This window comes from Oryctolagus cuniculus, chromosome 1, assembly GCF_964237555.1.
Source record: "Oryctolagus cuniculus chromosome 1, mOryCun1.1, whole genome shotgun sequence".
In the NCBI taxonomy this organism is placed as follows: Eukaryota; Metazoa; Chordata; class Mammalia; order Lagomorpha; family Leporidae; genus Oryctolagus; species Oryctolagus cuniculus.
In genome coordinates this window covers 12,057,631-12,075,418 of record NC_091432.1, presented here as the reverse complement: position 1 = coordinate 12,075,418, position 17,788 = coordinate 12,057,631, and the positions used below count along the sequence as shown (strand labels likewise).

Sequence of the window (17,788 nt, the reverse complement as noted above, 5' to 3'; positions counted from 1 at the left end):
CCTAAAATTGTACTTGTGAAATTTATATTCCTTAAAAAATAAATTTAAAAATATTCTGGTGAAAAGCTACACTGTCATTATAAAAATTATACATACTCTTATATATATGGTACAAAACTATTTGCAATTATTTAGAGTTTTTTTTTCTATTTTTTAAAATTCAAACAGTTGTACTGGGACTACTATTTCTTCGGAGTATTGGTTTTTCTCATGTATTGCTTATTTACCATTTAGTTTATGTTTGATGTTTTGGTAGATGTGAAAATTAAAAGAACAAAACGAAAAATAAGACAAATTACTTAACAAGTTTACATTTCAGACTGAAATATACTCTTTTATTCTTTAAAAATAATGTGTTCCAAATCTAAATACAAGGCACATGGAAGATTTTTTTTAAAAAATGCCCTTTTTAAAGGTATTGCTGGGGGCGCAGCCCTGTGGCATAGCTGGTAAAGGCCACCGCCTGCAGTGCCGGCATCCCATATAGGCGTGGGTTTGAGTTCCAGCTGCTCCACTTCTAATCCAGATCTCTGCTATGGCCTAGGAAAGCAGTAGAAGATGGCCCAAGCCCTTGATCCCCCTGAATCCACATGGAAGACCCAGAGGAAGCTCCTGGTTCCTAGCTTCAGATAGACACAGCTCCAGACAATGCAGCCATTTGAGGAGTGAACCAGTGGATGGAAGACTCTGACTCACTCTCTCTCCCTCTCTCTCTCTCTCTCTCTCTGCCTCTGCCTCTGCCTCTCTGTAACTCTGCCTTTCAAATAAATCTTTTCAAAAATAAATAAAGGAAATGCTGGTAGAGGAAATAACATGGTTCTTCAGATTCAAATGTTTCTATTGTTATTCATTCATTTCTCAAACTTTAAAAATACCCTGGCTCATATGATACTAAATTTTCCCAGGTAGTTTTTTTTTTTAAAGATTTATTTATTTGAAAGAGTTACAGACAGGTAGATACAGAGGGGGGAGGGGTCTCCATCCACTGATTCACTCCCCAGATGGCTGCAATGGCTGGAACTGAACCAATCCGAAGTGAGGAGCCAGGAGCTTCTTCCAGGTCTCCCATGTGGGTACAGGGGCCCAAGGACTTGAGTCATCCTCCGCTGCTTTCCCACATGCATTAGCTGAGAGCCGGATCAGAAGTGAAGCAGTTGGGACTCAAACTAGCACCCATATGGGACGCCAGCACTACAGGCTGGGGCTTTAACCCATTGCACCACAGCACTGGCCCCATTGCCAAGTAGTTTTACAAATTTACATATTCATTTGTTCCATATCCTCAGCAGTACTTTGTTTTGTCAGTCTCCTTAATGTAAACTATACTGGTCAGTGTTTTCTATTTGCTATGTTGATTTGCTTTGTTTTGATGAGAGATAAGATTATTTTTACCAGATATTTTGATATCCTTTTTAATGTTCAATGTTCTTTTTTATTTATGTGCTTAAATTTTGCATTAACATGTAGTATTTGTTCATTTTTATGGGGCATAATGTAATATTCCAACACATGTATACAGCGTATGCTTTTCAAATTGGGTAATTAGCATTTTCATTTCCTTCTCATTTCTTAATATTGGGAATCTTTAAGTCCCTCTCTTTTAATTCTTCATAAAATGTTTAATAGGTTGCTATGAACTATAGATACTTAACTTTTCTATGGAACTAGCACTTCTTCTATCTAACTGGGTTTCTGTACGCATTATTCACCCTCCATCTATACCTCCAATCCCTTACCATTCCTAGATTCTGTAATCATGGTTCTACATTTGGATCAACTATGTTTTTAGCTTCCGTACGTGAGAGAGAACGTGATTTGTCTCTCTGTGTTCGGCTTATTTCACTTAACATAATGTCCTTGAGTTGCACTCCATTCCTACAGATTACAAGTTTCATTCTTTTTTATGAATGAATAATATTTCACTCATAATTGATGAAAATCTTGGTTGACTCCATATCTTGGTTACTGTGACAAGTACTATAATAAATATCAGAGTGTCTTTAATCTGATAATTCTATTTCTTTTGAATATATATCCATAAATAAATAAATAGATCATTTTTAGTTTTTGAGGAATCTCCATATGGTTTCCATAATTGTTGTTAATTTGCATTCCCATTAACAGTGCATTAGGGTTCCCTTTCCTCTACATCCCCAATAACATTTGTTATTTTTATGTCTTTTTGAAAGTAACTATTCTAATTGGGTTAAGATGATATCTGGCTGTGGTTTTGATTTGCATCTTCCTGATGGCTAATGATATTGAACATTTTTTCACATACTATTGCTTTGCTGATTTACTCTGTTAATAAATTTTGACTCTTTTCTATTTCTCTTTTGTGTTCTCCCTTCAGGTGTCTTTCAGTTAAATAAACTATTAATTTTAAAGTAACCCAATATAATTTTCCATTTTGGGGTACTCATTTGTATACTACTGAATAAACATTTCACTTATCTAAGCGGAGGGATATTTTTATATTATATTCTAGAAGCTTAATTGTTTTGCCTTTTGCATGTAGATAAGCGATAGATTTGGAATTTGATTTTGTTTGTGATATAATGTAGGCGTCAAGTCTCATTTTTTCTAATATGTATTCTCAAAAGCACCATTTATGGAGATGTTTTGCCTCTGTGATTCATGATTTGTTACAAATCACATGTCCATATGAGTTTGAATCCACTTTTGAACCCTAAACTTTTCTATTATTGTGACTTAGTTACTATGACTTTACTTAAGGCTGTCATTAATGTCAGTCCTGCCATATTATTCTTCAGATTAGATAGGCCTTCATTCATTTCTCTACCTTATACATATTGGAGTAAGTTTATAATCAACATACATGGGCACACATATCTCAAACATGAAATGTTCTTAATTGGAAATTTATGAGATAATACAGTTTTTTTTTTTATGGCTTCTATCATCTGGGCCTCCTTGAAAATGAACCTTGAGGGAATAAAGCAAGAGAGGACATACAGTCTCTTGAATGTGTTTTTCACAAGTTTGCTTAATATCATAGCTAAAATAAATTATGATATTTAAGTTTTATTTTCATTCACTGAAGAAATATATTGAACAGCCACCATTTTCAGGAGATAAATAGGCTCTGAGCTAAAACAATTATAAAGACATTTAAGCAAGATAATGTTTTATTTTCATAGATCTTACTTTTTCTGTTGAAGACATAAAGATACGTATATCTTTATATGTATATATATATATATTTAAGATGTTCAAGTCGTAGTAAATATTCATGGGTTCTTCTTTAAAGAGAATTAAGTTTATAAAAAAAAAAGTGAAATTACCTTCAAGATGCCATGACTTTGAACAGCCCTTCTCTGGACTGTTGAGGAATAGTTTTTGTTCTTGTTTTTTCTTTTATGGTTTTTGTTTTTAGGGTTTTTTTGTTTTGTTTTCTTCTTTCTCTCTTTTTCTTTTCTTCCTCATACAAAGTGTTGAACTCTTTACCTAGAATAGAGTTAATTTTCTATGTATAAAGTTAATTGAAAATAGATCTTAGTGAAAAACAAGACTGGGAACAGGAGAGGGAGGAAGAAAAGGAGTAGGAGTGGGAGTAGGGTGGGAGGGTGGGTATGGAGGGAAGAATCACTATGTTCCTGAAGTTGTATTTATGAAATGCTTGAAGTCTATATTACTTAACTAAAAGATTTCTTTGGAAAAATTAAAAAAGAAATATGCCAGTCCCAAAAAGACAAATATATGGTTTTTTTTCAGTTTTGTGAATTCTAATATACAGAAATCAAAATTTCTTAAAGGGAGGGGCGGTGCTGTGGCATAGCGGGTAAAAGCCACAGCCTTCAGTGTCGGCATCCCATATGGGCGCTGGTTTGAGTTCCAGCTGCTCCACTTCCGATCCAGCTCTCTGCTATGGCCTGGGAAATCAGTTGAAGATGGCCCAAGTCCTTGGGCCCCTGCACCCATGTGGGAGACTCAGAAGAAGTTCCTGGCTCCTGGCTTGGGAGTGGCCCAGCTCCAGCTATTGCAGCCATCTGGGGCATAAATGGAAGATTTCTCTCTCTCTCTCTCCCTCTCTCTCTCCTTCTCCCTCTCCCTCTCCCTCTCTGTAACTCTGCTTATCAAATAAGTAAATAAATATTTTTTAACAAAAGGTGCACTGATGAGAAACAATATTCTGATACACCTCAGCTGCCATCTTTCTAATAAGTATCAGGGAATAATGGAACATCTCAAAACAAAACGCTCATAGAAGAGATCCTGATTTTTGTATTTAAATGAGTAAACTGAAGCTTGAATATTTTCTGAATGATGTTTTTCTATGAATAAAATATTTTGACATAATATTAAAAGTACTTGAACATGAAATCATCAAGATATAATATCATCTAATGGTGAATTCATTAATTGAGTATATTTTCTTGCAATTTACTTTATGGGCTCAATGAATTATGATAAACAAAAACTAGGTGACCTTTGCTATTCCTTTTCCCACAGACTAACTTCAAGGTGTCCCTGAATTCCATTCCCAGTACTTACCCCACATTAGTGGCCAAAGACTTCATAGCTGTCTCCCTTCTCTATAAATAAAACTTTTAATTATTTCCCTGTGATTTTCTCAATGGTCTCAGTAAAGAATTAGGATATATTGTTAAATGTTGTTAATGATTTATTTATTTGAAAATCAGAATTACACAGAGAGAGGAAGAGGGAGAGTTAGAGAGAGAGTTCTTCCATCTGCTAGTTCATGGCTGGTGCTGGGTCAGGCCAAAGCCAGGAGTCAGGAGCTGCTTTGGGGTCTTCCATGTGGGTGCAGTGGCCCATGCATTTGAGCCATCGTCCACTGCTTTCCCAGGCACATTAGCAGGGAGCTGGATTGGAAGTGGAGCAGCTAACCGGTGCCCAGATGAGATGCTGGCTTCACAGCTGGCAGCTTTACCTGCTATGCCACAGTGTCAGCCCCGATATTTTTGATGTTATAGCATTTCAGAATTCTCTTATTCTATGTGTTTATATAGAAAAAATATGACTCCGTATTAATAAATGTGTTCTTTGTTTCTAGTTTAACCTTTCAGGAATTTTTGCAGTATTAGCACAGAGAACCTCTTCAAGAATATTGGTAAGTCAGAATGTTTATAGCAGCCCTAGAGTTGTATTTGCTAAAAGAAAGCAAGTCATTGAGAAGGCAGCATTGCCTCTTGTATCACTAAAAATATACCCAAAATTTTTGGAGGATGGATTTTAAAAATACAAAAAAAAACTTGCTATTTTACTTCATGTTCCCCACAAAAAAAGGCCACATCCCCATTTTTGAATTTTTATTGTATTTCATTAGTAGTATAAGTAGTTTAGATGTATGTTGTTAATCAAGAAGTCAAATTTCTACCTAATAAATTATACAATGCAAATTACAATGTCAGCTTTTTCATGTAAATGTAGTTATATTAAAATGACCAAATAACCTTTTTTTTCTACTTCACTTGTGAGGAACTTCTAATTGTATGGTAGACATTATGTGTGAGGTATTCTAGGGTCTCGATTATATTGATTTCCTTTACAGAGTGTGGAGTTTTGTGTTAAAAGGTGGTGATTGAGGAGAATAAGACATTGCAACAACTACTTATTTTAATGATAGGAGACTAACTTCTAAAGTACTATAGTAAGGAATTCTATTGATTGTTATTCCACAAAAACAGGGACAGCACTAGCAAAACAGCTAATACTAATTTCCAGAACACCACAAATTAACAAAATCCACAGGAAAATCCACAGGGGAAAAAACTGGAAATCTATTTCAAATATATGACTAAACCTCAGAAAGATGGAAAAGTTTAGAACCGTTTTCATTGGAGACTATTCCCATCTCCTCTCCCTCTCCAGCTCATTAGCATGAGATCCATAAAAGCCTGAAAGGACTGATATAATTTTCTAAAGATTTATTTATTTATTTGAAAGAGAAAGAGAGAGAAAAGTCTTCCATCTGCTGGTTTACTCCTCATGTGGCCACAGTGGCTAGGGCTGAGCCAGGCTAGAGACATAAGCCAAGAGCTAAAAGTTTCATCCAGGTCTTCTACATGAGTAACAGGTGCCCAAGTACTTTGGCCATCCTCTATTGTGTTTCCCAGGCCATTAGTAGGGAACTGGATCAGATGTGGAGCAGCTGGAACATGGGTACCCATATGGGATGCCAGTGTTGCAGGTAGCAGTGTTACCCGCTACACCACAACGTTGGCCCCTTTTTTCTTTTAAAATTTATTTATATATTTGTTTATTTGAAAGTCAGAGTTACAGAGAGAGAGGGGGAGTAACAGAGAGAATTGAGATCATCTGATGCTCTGTTAAAAGCACCATCTTCTAAGCGCAGTTTAGTATTTTGTGAACTTACAGCTCTCTGTTCCTAATATGTTGTGGCTGTCTGTTTGACACCATATCAACTCAATGAAAAAAAATCATTACCACTAGGTGACTTATACAGTATCAACCTCTGGCAACAGCAGAACTGGATAAAGCTATGCAATGAATTTAGGTAACTTAGAGTCAGGTTGGAAATTTAAAAGGAACTTCTGAATAACTAAACAATCATATGAAGCTTGGAAAAGTTCTGAGGTGTTCTTAGAAATCTAAAATGCTTCACACTAAATAAAATGTGCACATGTATATAATGGAATATTATTTAGCTATAAAAAAGAATGAAATCTTGACATCTGAAGCAACAAGGATGAAACTGGAGGTCATTGTATTAAGTGAAATAGTCAATACACTGAAAGACAACTACTGCATGTTCTTCATATGTGGAAAGTTAAAAAAAAACATTGATCAGATCTTAGTCTTAGAATTGTGATTGCTAGAAACAGGGAATGGTGGGACAAAGGCAAATAGAAGGATGCTGGGTAACGGGTACAAAAGCACAGTAATATAGAAGTAACAGGTTCTAGTGTTCTAAGTCAGAAAACTATTTTTCATAATAATGCATTAAATACTGTGTAAAGAACTGGGAGAGAGAATTTGGTGGGCTCTACACATAAGAAATTCTAACTATGATTTCATCAGTTTACACTGTATACATGTGCTGGGATATTGTACTCTTCCCCATGAATATGTACAATACCACATGTTGAAGTCATTTGAAAAAGAAAAAACTTAACATATGTAAAAGGCTATCCCCAGGAAGACTTGAGAAATAAGAAGAGCCCACTCAATCACTTCTGGCTGACTTTGAGGCTCTAAGCAAGCAAGAAGTTAAAACTGAATTTTTAAGCCATGTATTCTCACAGATTCCTTCCTGAATTCAAAACTTACTATAAAGCTACAGTAATCTAAGCATGCTATTACCATAAATAGGTAGATCAAAGGAACATAATAGAGAGCCCAGAAGTAAACCCTTAATATATGGCTAAATGACTTCAGAGGAAAAGCCACAACTGTTTAATGTAGAAAAGACAATAAATAATGTTGGGGCAATTATGTATCCAAAGATTAAAGAATAAAGTTATACCTTTGCCTTATACCATATACAAAAACTAGCTCAAAATGGATCGAAGATCTAAATTTAAGGTTTAAACTTATAAAACTCATATCAGAAAACATAAAGGGAAAATTTCATGACAGTAGATTAGTCCTTGATTTCTTTAATATGAAACCAAAACCACAGGCAACAAAACAAAATGGAGATAACTTGGATAAATCAAAATTTCAAACTTTTGTGCATGAAAGGACACAATGACAGAATTAAAAAACTTAAAAATGGAACAGGATGTTTTAAATTCATATATCCCAATCTATCCAAAATATGTAAAGAAGTACTACCACTTAACAACAAGAACAACAAAATCCTAATAACAAATGAGCAAGGACTTGAAAAGACATTTCCACAAAGTAGATAACAAATGACCATTATACACTGGAAGAAAATGTTCAACATGACTAATCATTAACAAAATACAGTTACACAAATCAAAACCACAACAATATGCCACCTCACACTTAAAAGGATGGCTACTCTCAAAATAGCAAAAAAAAGAAAAAAAGAGAGGATGTGGGAAAATTAGACCACTTGCTTGGTGGGAATGTAAAAATAGTCTAGCTATTAGGAAACAGTTGGGCAATTAGCTGAAAGTTAGACACAAAACTACCATATGATCCAGTAATTCCATTCATCTATTTTTTTTTTTTTTTGACAGGCAGAGTGGACAGTGAGAGAGAGAGACAGAGAGAAAGGTCTTCCTTTTGCCGTTGGTTCACCCTCCAATGGCCGCCGCAGCCGGCGCACTGCAGCCAGCGCACCGCGCTGATCCAAAGGCAGGAGCCAGGTACTTATCCTGGTCTCCCATGGGGTGCAGGGCCCAACTACTTGGGCCATCCTCCACTGCACTCCCAGGCCATACCAGAGAGCTGGGCTGGAAGAGGGGCAACCGGGAAAGAATCCGGTGCTCCGACCAGGACTAGAACCCCGTAGGCCGGCGCCACAAGGCAGAGGATTAGCCTAGTGAGCCGCGGCACTGGCCAGTCTATTTTCAGTTACTCTAATTGAATGCCTAGGGCTGCACACTTTATAAAGAAAAGGGCTTTATTTGGCTCACAATGTGGGAGCACAAACAGCGTGGTGCCAGCTTGCAAGCACCTCCCCACTCCCAGCTATAGCACACCATGTCTGACAGCATCATAGTGGGAGTGCATGTGAGAGGAACAGATTACCAGACAGGGGGCTGTAAAATAAATCAGTGTAATTCACTGCATTAGGGTCATTTGAAAGAAAAAAGTATTTTGCATTAAATTATTAAAGATCTTTTGCTTATTTGTTTGTTTGAAAGTCAGGGGGAGAGACACAGAGAGATCTTTTACCTGCTGATTCACTCTCCAGATGACTGCAACTGCCAGGGCCAGGCAAAAGCCAAGAACTGGGAACTCCATCCAGGTCTTCTACCTGGGTGGCAGATGCAAAGACTTTAACCACCTTCAACTGCCTTTCCAGGTGCATTAAAAGGAAGCTGGATTGGAAGCCGCAGAGCAAGGACTCAAAATTACACTCCAGTATGGTATGTGGATATCTCAAGCAACAGCTGTATCCACTGTACCACAACTCCCATCCCCACATTATCCTTTTTTAAAAATTCTTTTTAAATAATAGAATGGAAAATGCTTAACCTGAGAAAGGGCAAATACAAAAAATCTATAGCTAATATCATACCTAATGGTGAAGAACTGTATGTTTTATGCCTAACATCAGAAACAGTGTAAATATGCACCATCTTTTCACATCTATTTTTTAAAAAAAGATTTATTTATTTATTTATTTGAAAGGGAGAGTTACAGAGAGGCAGAGAGAGAGAGAGAGAGAGAGAGAGAGAGAGAGAGAGATCTTCCATCTGCTGGATTACTCTCCAAATGGCCACAATGGCCAGAGCTGGGACGATCTAAAGCCAGGAGCCAGGAGCTTCTTTCAAGTCTCCAATGCAGGTGCAGGGGCCCAAGGACTGGGGCCATCTTCTACTACTTTCCCATGCCAAAGCAGTGAGCTGGATTGGAAGTAGAGCAGCCAGGACTCGAACTGGTGCCCATATGGGATGCCGGCACTGTATGTGGCAGCTTTACCTGCTATGCCACAGCGCTGGCCCTTCAAATCTATTTAATAATATGCAGGAGGAGCTAATGTTCTAGCATAGTGAGTAAAGGCACTGCTTGTGAGGGTGGCATCCCATATGGGTACTGATTCGTGTCCTGGCTGCTCTACTTCTGACCTGTCTCCTTGCTAGTTGCCTGGAAAAAGTAGCAGAGATGGCCCAAGTGTTTGGGCCCCTGCAACCCATGTGGGAGACCCAGTTGAAGCTTCTGACTCTTGGCTTTAGCCTATCCCATCCCTAGCAGTTGGGGCCATTTTTGGAGTAAACCACCAGATAGAAGATTGCTTTCTCTCTGTCTCCCTGTAACTCTGCCTTTCAAATAAATGAAACTTTTGACAAAAAGATTTATTGTACAGCTAGTAAAACTGCATATAGCTAACACAATATTGGTGACAACAAAAGGAAAAATTAACAAATAGGACTATACCAAATTAAAAAAAAATCCCATTGCAAAGTAACAATCAACAGAATGAAAATATTTTGGGAGAATATATTTTCAGGGCACACATATGAAAAGTGGTAAATATCCAAAATATATAAAGTACTTAACACAATGTCAAAAAATAACCCATTTAAAAAATATACCCATGGGGCCGGCATTGTGCCATAGCAGGTTAAGCCACCGCCTGCAATGCTGGCATCCCATATGGGTGCCAGTTCATATGCAGGTACTCCACTTCTGATCCAGCTCCCTGCAAATGCACCTCGGAAAACATAAAATGGCTCAAGTGCTTGGGCCCCTGCCACCCAGGTGAGAGACACAGAAGAAGCTCCTGGCTCCTGGCTTCAGCCTAGCACAGCCCTTGCTGTTGTGGCCATTTGGTAAGTAAACCAGCAGATGTTACAGGTCTCTCTCTCTCTCTCCCTCTCTCTCTCCCTCTCCCTCTCCCTCTCCCCTCTCCCCTCTCCCCTCTCTTCTCTCTCCCCTCTCTCTGCTCTCTCCTCTCCCTCCCTCCATCCCTTCCCCCCAGCCCCTCCCTGAACTCTGCCTTTCAAATAAATAAGTAAATCTTTTTCAAAAGAAAATACAAGGCAGAGATATAAAACAAGATGGCAGCTGAGTAAGACACTCCAGTGATCATCTCTCCACAGAGGTACCTGTTTGAACAGCCATTCATGCACCAAGACACCTTAGCTAAAGAAGACCAGTGAGAAATCATAGTACCTGGTTTTATGACAATAATGATTTTTAAAGACATATTGAAGAAAGCAGGAAGGAAACAATTGCCTGTGCTATCCTCCCCAGACCCCACCAGCACAACTTGGAGAGACCTCACCTTCCACTTTGGAGAGAAAGAGGGAATTAAGTCCAGACCTTAAACCTGAGACCCAGTACAAATCCTACCAAGATAAAACAGTGTCAGATAGAGCTACATGGCCCCTGACCCCAGTTCAGAACCTACAGACTAAGTGTTTGGATTCTCCTTAGCCAAGTGACCAAAAGAATGTCTCTATCACCTCTCTTTCAACCTCTAGCAGAAACCAGAGCAAGACTCCAGCCACTGGGGAGTAAGGTTAAAATAATCTTTGAATATTGTTTGGAGCTCAGCATTGGGCCTGTTGTGATGAAACCCAACTGTAGATAAAGCCCATAAAGTCTGTGTCTCTAGTCCAGGCCTCGTAAGCAGAAACTGTACTTGTTTTATCACCAAATCATGCAGGGTCTAGGGAGTGAGACCCAAATGTGACCCCATTTACTATTTAACTGAGTGGCCAAGGGACTGCCTCCATCACCCATACTCCAAGCTCAAGCAGACAGTGAGGAAAAACTGAAAAGTAGCATAATGGGGAAGAAAAGTGAGCTTAATACTATGTTGTAGGACTCCATGTTGGGTTAGTACAATCCAGTACTAGACAGATCCTAACAATCCCCATCTCAAGCAACTGTTTGTGCATAGTCTCTGCACCTGCTCTAGTGCCCATTGAAGGGGTGAAGCCCAGTTGACTGGACTTATATTCCAACCTTCATCACTGGTGGCTGATTTTAGTGGCCTTTCTCCATGAGTCCACCTCAATAGAAAACAGCCCATAGTAGTGTAGGACTTGGTCCTTATACCCATGCTGCTCTTGTCTCAATGGATTGTGAACTCTAGCTGGTATGATTTAGCAGTTCAGCATTGGTGGCCATAAGAGTAGACATCTAGGTCTACCCAAACCTTAGGAAGAGGATCAGAGGATGGACTGACTATCTCTCTAAACACTTCTCTATTTCCTGTGAACATCAGTTGTGGGTTTGTGACAAATTTGGTCTTGTGGCACCCTCTAGTGCTTAAATAGTGACAATACACCAAAAACAGCCTTACCTCAATCACTAAATCAGCAAACCTCAATTTACAGCCCCATCTACTGCTACAATAATAGAAGAGTCCATAGACTCAAAGACAATAAGCATACTGCTTATAATTTCTGAAAGAACATCCACAAAGCCAGATTACAAAGACTGGAAAAATAATCCTTCAGTACACAGATGGCATATGCCAACAAAAGCCAATAACTTTCAGAGACCCATGACTCAATAATGAACAAAATAGGATGCCAAAAACGTGACAGGAACTGACATATTCATGTTATTGGATGAATAATTCAAAATAGTTTTTAAGGCAGGGAAGGGGAACATCCAGCCTACAGCCCTATAGGTCTCATGAAATCATTTGGTCTGTCCCTGTCAAGGCAACCAAAGGTGGGATCCTAAACCCAATAAATCCGTAGCAGGTTAATTTTAATTTGATATTTTATACAGCCCATGAATGATGTTATAAATAGCCAAATGGCCCTTGACAGAAGAAAGGTTCTACACTCCTGTCTTAGAAAAATTAGTGAATGTCAAGCTAACACAGATCAGCAAACTCAATTACAGATTTAACAAAGATAGAAGTAGTTTTTAAAAATCAAAATCTGGGAGCTAGCCTTGTGGCACAGCAGGTAAAAGCTGCCACCTCTGATGCCAGCATGCCATATCAGCACTGGTTCATGTCCAGCTGCTCTACTTCTGATCAAGGCTCCTGCTAATGGCCTGAGAAAAGAAGCAGAGGGTGGCCCAAGTACTTGGGCTCCTGCAACTCACATGGAGAAGTGGATGAATCTTATTGCTCAAGCCCTGGCCATTTCAGCCATGTAGAGGGTGAACTACTGGATGGAAGATCTCCCTCTTTCTCTCCTCTCACTTCTCTCTGTAACTCTGATGTTCTAATAAAAAAATAATTTTTAAAAATCAAAATCGTTACTTGAAAAGTACACTAAGTGAAATTTCAAACATGATAGATGACATTAATAGTAGAATACATCAAACATAAGAAGAAATAGGTTGATAATAAGTTATTTTAAAATGCGCAATTTGAGGGGAAAGACAAATAGAATCAAGAGGAATGAAGAGTTTATAAGGACACTGGGCAACATTAAAAGAGAAAATGTCTGAGCTATTAGGGTTGAAGGGAGATTTGAGAAGGCCAAAGAAGCAGAAAATACATCAAAATGAGAGCAGAAAACTTCCCAGCTCTTTAGAAAGGCACAATTTTCTTTCGGAGGTCACCAGATTCAACTCAATCAGCTCTGCTCAATATTATATTATTATCGAGTTCTTAAGTGCTAAAGGTGGGATTCTCAAAGTTGAGGAGAAAAGAAACAACACAAAAATTTTCCAGTTTGTCTGGCTAGAGACTTCTTGTCAGAAACTTTTCAGGCCAGGAAGGAGTAGGACAAAACTTTCATAACACCAAAGAGAAAAAAAAAATCTTCCAACCAAAAAAACCGTACCAAGCAAACCTATCCTTTAGATATGATGGAGAAATTAAGACATCCTTAGACAAGGCTGAGAGAATTTATCACCACCAGACCTGTTCTGTAAGAAATGCTAGCAAGTCCTTTATATCATAGAAATAATAATGAGTAAGAAAAAAATACATGAAGATTAAAAAACATCACTGGAAAGGGTAATTATATGGACAAATTCAATATGCTGTACTGTAAAGATGATATGTAAACCAACTTTAGCATCAAAATTAAATAATTAAAATAAGGCATGAAAAATAAAAATGTGTGTAGGAATACAGTGTAGGTTACAGAGTTTTATGAGGTTGTTATGTTTGTGTTTTCCTATTATTACAGTCAACATTAACTTTCTATAACTCAAAATGTAATGCTGTAACCAAAGAGTTTCTTGTAAGTCTCATGGTAACCACAAAGCAAAAACTTATATTTACCAAAAATAATAGGCAAAAATCAAAATATATTGCTAGATAAAATCTCTTAACTATAAAAAAATATATGAAGGAGAAAAAATAGAGGAACTATGATAAAACTAGAAAACAGATATCAAAATGGCAGCAGTAAAAGCTTACCTATCACCAATTACAATACATGTAAATGGATTAAATTCTTCAGTTTAGAAAATACACTTGGGGCCAGCACTGTGGCATAGCGGGTAAAGCTGCCACCTGCAGTGCTAGCATCGCATATGGGCGCTGGTTCAAGCACAACAGCTCCAATTCTGATACAGCTCTCTGCTGTGGCCTGGGAAAGCAGTAGAAGATGGCCCAAGTTCTTGGGACCCTGCACCCATGTGGGAGACCTGGAAGAGGCTCCTGGCTCCTGGCTTTGGATTGGCACAGCTCTGGCTGTTGCGGCCATCTGAGAAGTGAACCAGCAATGGAAGACCTCCCTCTCTCTCTCTCTCTCGTTCTACCCCTCCTTCTCTCTGTGTGTAACTGTGACTTTCAAGTAAAATAAATATTTTTAAAATACACTTGGGGCCAGTGCTGTAGTGTAGACGGTTAAACAACCACCTGTGGTGCCAGCATCCCATATTGGTGCCAGTTCAAGTCCCAGCTCCTCAATTTCCAGTTCAGCTTTCTTCTGATGGCCTGGGAAAACAGTAAAGTATAGCCAAGGTTCTTGGATTCCTGCACTCTTGTGGGAGACCCAGAGGGATCTCCTGGCTCCTGGTTCCTTATTTCAGAATGACCCAGCTCTGGCCATTGGGGCTATTTGGGGAGTGAACAAATGGATGGAGACCTCTCTCTCTGGCTCTCCCTCTCTGTGTTAACTCTGCCTCTCAAGTAAATAAATAAAATCTTAAAAAGAAAGACAGAAAGAAAATACACGAAATGGATTTTTAATAAAGCAAATTTGTTTTATTAACTTTTATTTAATGAATATAAATTTCCAAAGTACAGCTTATGGGTTACAATGGCTTCCCCCCATACCTTCCCTCCCACCTGCAACCCTCCCAACTCCTGCTCCCTCTCCCCTTCCATTCACATCAAGATTCATTTTCAATTCTCTTTATATACAGAAGATCAGTTTAGCATATATTAAATAAAGATTTCAACAGTTTGCACCCATGTAGTAACACAAAGTGAAAAATACTGTTTGAGTACTAGTTATAGCATTAAATCACAATGTACAGCACATTAAGGACAGAGATCCTACATGAAGACTAAGTGCACAGTGACTCCTGTTGTTGACTTAAAAATTGACACTCTTGTTTATGGCATCAGTAATCACCCTAGGCTCTTGTGATGAGTTGCCAAGGCTATGGAAGCCTCTTGAGTTCGCCAACTCCCATCTTATTTAGACAAGGCCATAGTCAAAGTGGAAGTTCTCTCCTCCCTTCAGAGAAAGGTACCTCCTTTTTTGATGGCCCGTTCTTTCCACTGGGATCTCACTCACAGAGATCTTTCATTTAGGTCATTTTTTTTTTTTGCCAGAGTGTCTTGGCTTTCCATGCCTGAAATACTCTCATGGGCTTTTCAGCAGGATCCACATGCCTTAAGGGCTGATTCTGAGGCCAGAGTGCTGAATAAAACAAATTTAAACCATATGCTACTTGCAAGAAACTAATTTCTTTATTTTTTCTTTTATTTAATAGATATAAATTTCCAAAGTACAACTTTTGAATTATAGCAGCTTTTCCCCCCATTACCCCCTCCCACCTGCAACCATCCCATCTCCCACTCTCTCTCCCATCCCATTCTTCATCACGGTTAATTTTCTTTTTTTTTTTTTTTTTTAACTTTTATTTAATGAATATAAATTTCCAAAGTACAGCTTATGGATTACAATGGCTTCCCCCCATAACATCTCTCCTACCCGCAACCCTCCCTTTTCCCACTCCCTCTCCCCTTCCATTCACATCAAGATTCATTTTCAATTCTCTTTATATACAGAAGATCAGTTTAGCATACATTAAGTAAAGATTTCAACAGTTTGCTCCCACACAGAAACATAAAGTGAAAAATACTGTTTGAGTACTAGTTATAGCATTAAATCTCAATGTACAGCACATTAAGGACAGAGATCCTACATAAGGACTAAGTGCACAGTGACTCCTGTTGTTGACTTAACAAATTGACACTCTTGTTTATGGCATCAGTAATCACCCTAGGCTCTTGTCATGAGCTGCCAAGGCTGTGGAAGCCCCCTGAGTTCACTGACTCTGATCATATTTAGACAAGGCCATGGTCAAAGTGGAAGTTCTCTCCTCCCTTCAGAGAAAGGTACCTCCTTCTTTGATGACCCATTCTTTCCACTGGGATCTCACTCGCAGATCTTTCATTTAGTTTTTTTTTTTCTTCAGAGTGTCTTGGCTTTCCATGCCTGAAATACTCTCATGGGCATTTCAGCTGGATCCGCATGCCTTAAGGGCTGATTCTGAGGCCAAGGTGCTGTTTAGGACATCTGCCATTTTATGGGTCTGCTGTGTATCTCACTTCCCATGTTGGATCGTTCTCTCCCTTTTTTTATTCTATCAGCTAGTATTTACAGACATTATTCTTGTTTATGTGATCCCTTTGTTTCTTAGTCCTATCATTATGATCAATTGTGGACAGAAATTGATCACTGGGACTAGTGAGATGGCACTGGTACATGCCACCTTGATGGGATTGAATTGGAATCCCCTGGTATGTTTCTAACTCTACCATTTGAGGTAAGTCAGCTTGAGCATGTCCCGAATTGCACGTCTCTTCCCTCTCTTATTCCCACTCTTATATTAAACCGTGATCACTTTTCAGTTAAGTTTCAGCACTTAAGAATAATTGTGTATTGATTACAGTATCAACCAAAAGTATTAAGTAGAAGAAACAAAAAAAATACTAAGAGGGATAACATATTAAGTTGCTCATCAACAGTCAGGATGAGTGAGGGCTGATCAAGTCACCGTTTCTCACAGTGTTCATTTCACTTTAACAGGTTTCCTTTTTGGTGCTCAGTTAGTTGTCACCTATCAAGGAGAACAAGTGGTATTTGTCCCTTTGGGATTGGCTTATTTCATTCAGCATAATGTTTTCCAAATTCCTAACAGGGATCACTTTACAGTTAAAATTTAAACACCTAAGAATAATTGTGTATTAATTACAGAGTTCAACCAACAGTACTAGAACAAAAAAAAATACTAAAATGGATAAAGTATTACATTGTACATCAACCGTCAGGACAAGAGCTGATCAAGTCACTGTTTCTCATAGTGTCCATTTCACTTGAACAAGTTTCCCCTTTGGTGCTCAGTTAGTTGTCGCCGATCAGGGAGAACATATGATATTTGTCCCTTTGGGACTGGCTTAATTCACTCAGCATGATGTTTTCCAAATTCCTCCATCTTGTTGCAAATGACCGGGTTTCGTTGTTTTTGACTGCTGTATAGTATTCTATAGAGTACATGTCCCATAATTTCTTTATCCAGTCTACTGTAGATGGGCATTTAGGTTGGTTCCAGGTCTTAGCTATTGTGAATTGAGCTGCAATAAACATTAATGTGCAGACAGCTTGTTTGTTTGCCAATTTCATTTCCTTTGGGTAAATTCCAAGGAGTAGGATGGCTGGGTCATGTGGTAGGGTTATATTCAGGTTTCTGAGGAATCTCCAGACTGACTTCCATAGTGGCTTAACCAATTTGCATTCCCACCAACAGTGGGTTAGTGTCCCTTTTTCCCCACATCCTCTCCAGCATCTATTGTTGGTAGATTTCTGAATGTGAGCCATTCTAACTGGGGTGAGGTGAAACTTCATTGTGGTTTTGATTTGCATTTCCCTGATTGCTAGTGATCTTGAACATTTTTTCATGTGTCTGTTGGCCATTTGGATTTCCTCTTTTGAAAAATGTCTATTGAGGTCTTGGCCCATCTATTAAGTGGGTTGTTTGTTTTGATGTTGTGGGGTTTCTTGATCTCATTGTAGATTCTGGTTATCAACCCTTT

At 38.5% G+C, this 17,788-nt stretch overlaps 1 protein-coding gene across 4 annotated transcripts in view; it reads left to right on the top strand.

Annotated features, from left to right (window-relative positions):
* LOC108177942 (membrane-spanning 4-domains subfamily A member 12) overlaps positions 1-17,788 on the top strand; it is an 84,229-nt gene that overhangs the window by 48,880 nt on the left and 17,561 nt on the right. For 3 of the 4 annotated variants that reach the window (XM_051854662.2, XM_051854657.2, XM_051854665.2), the window contains exon 4: positions 5,039-5,095. The exons of the other annotated variant lie outside the window; for it this stretch is intronic. In XM_051854662.2, coding sequence (XP_051710622.1) covers positions 5,039-5,095 — 57 coding nt within the window. The remainder of the gene's footprint in view (positions 1-5,038; positions 5,096-17,788) is intronic. 4 annotated transcript variants of the gene reach the window in all.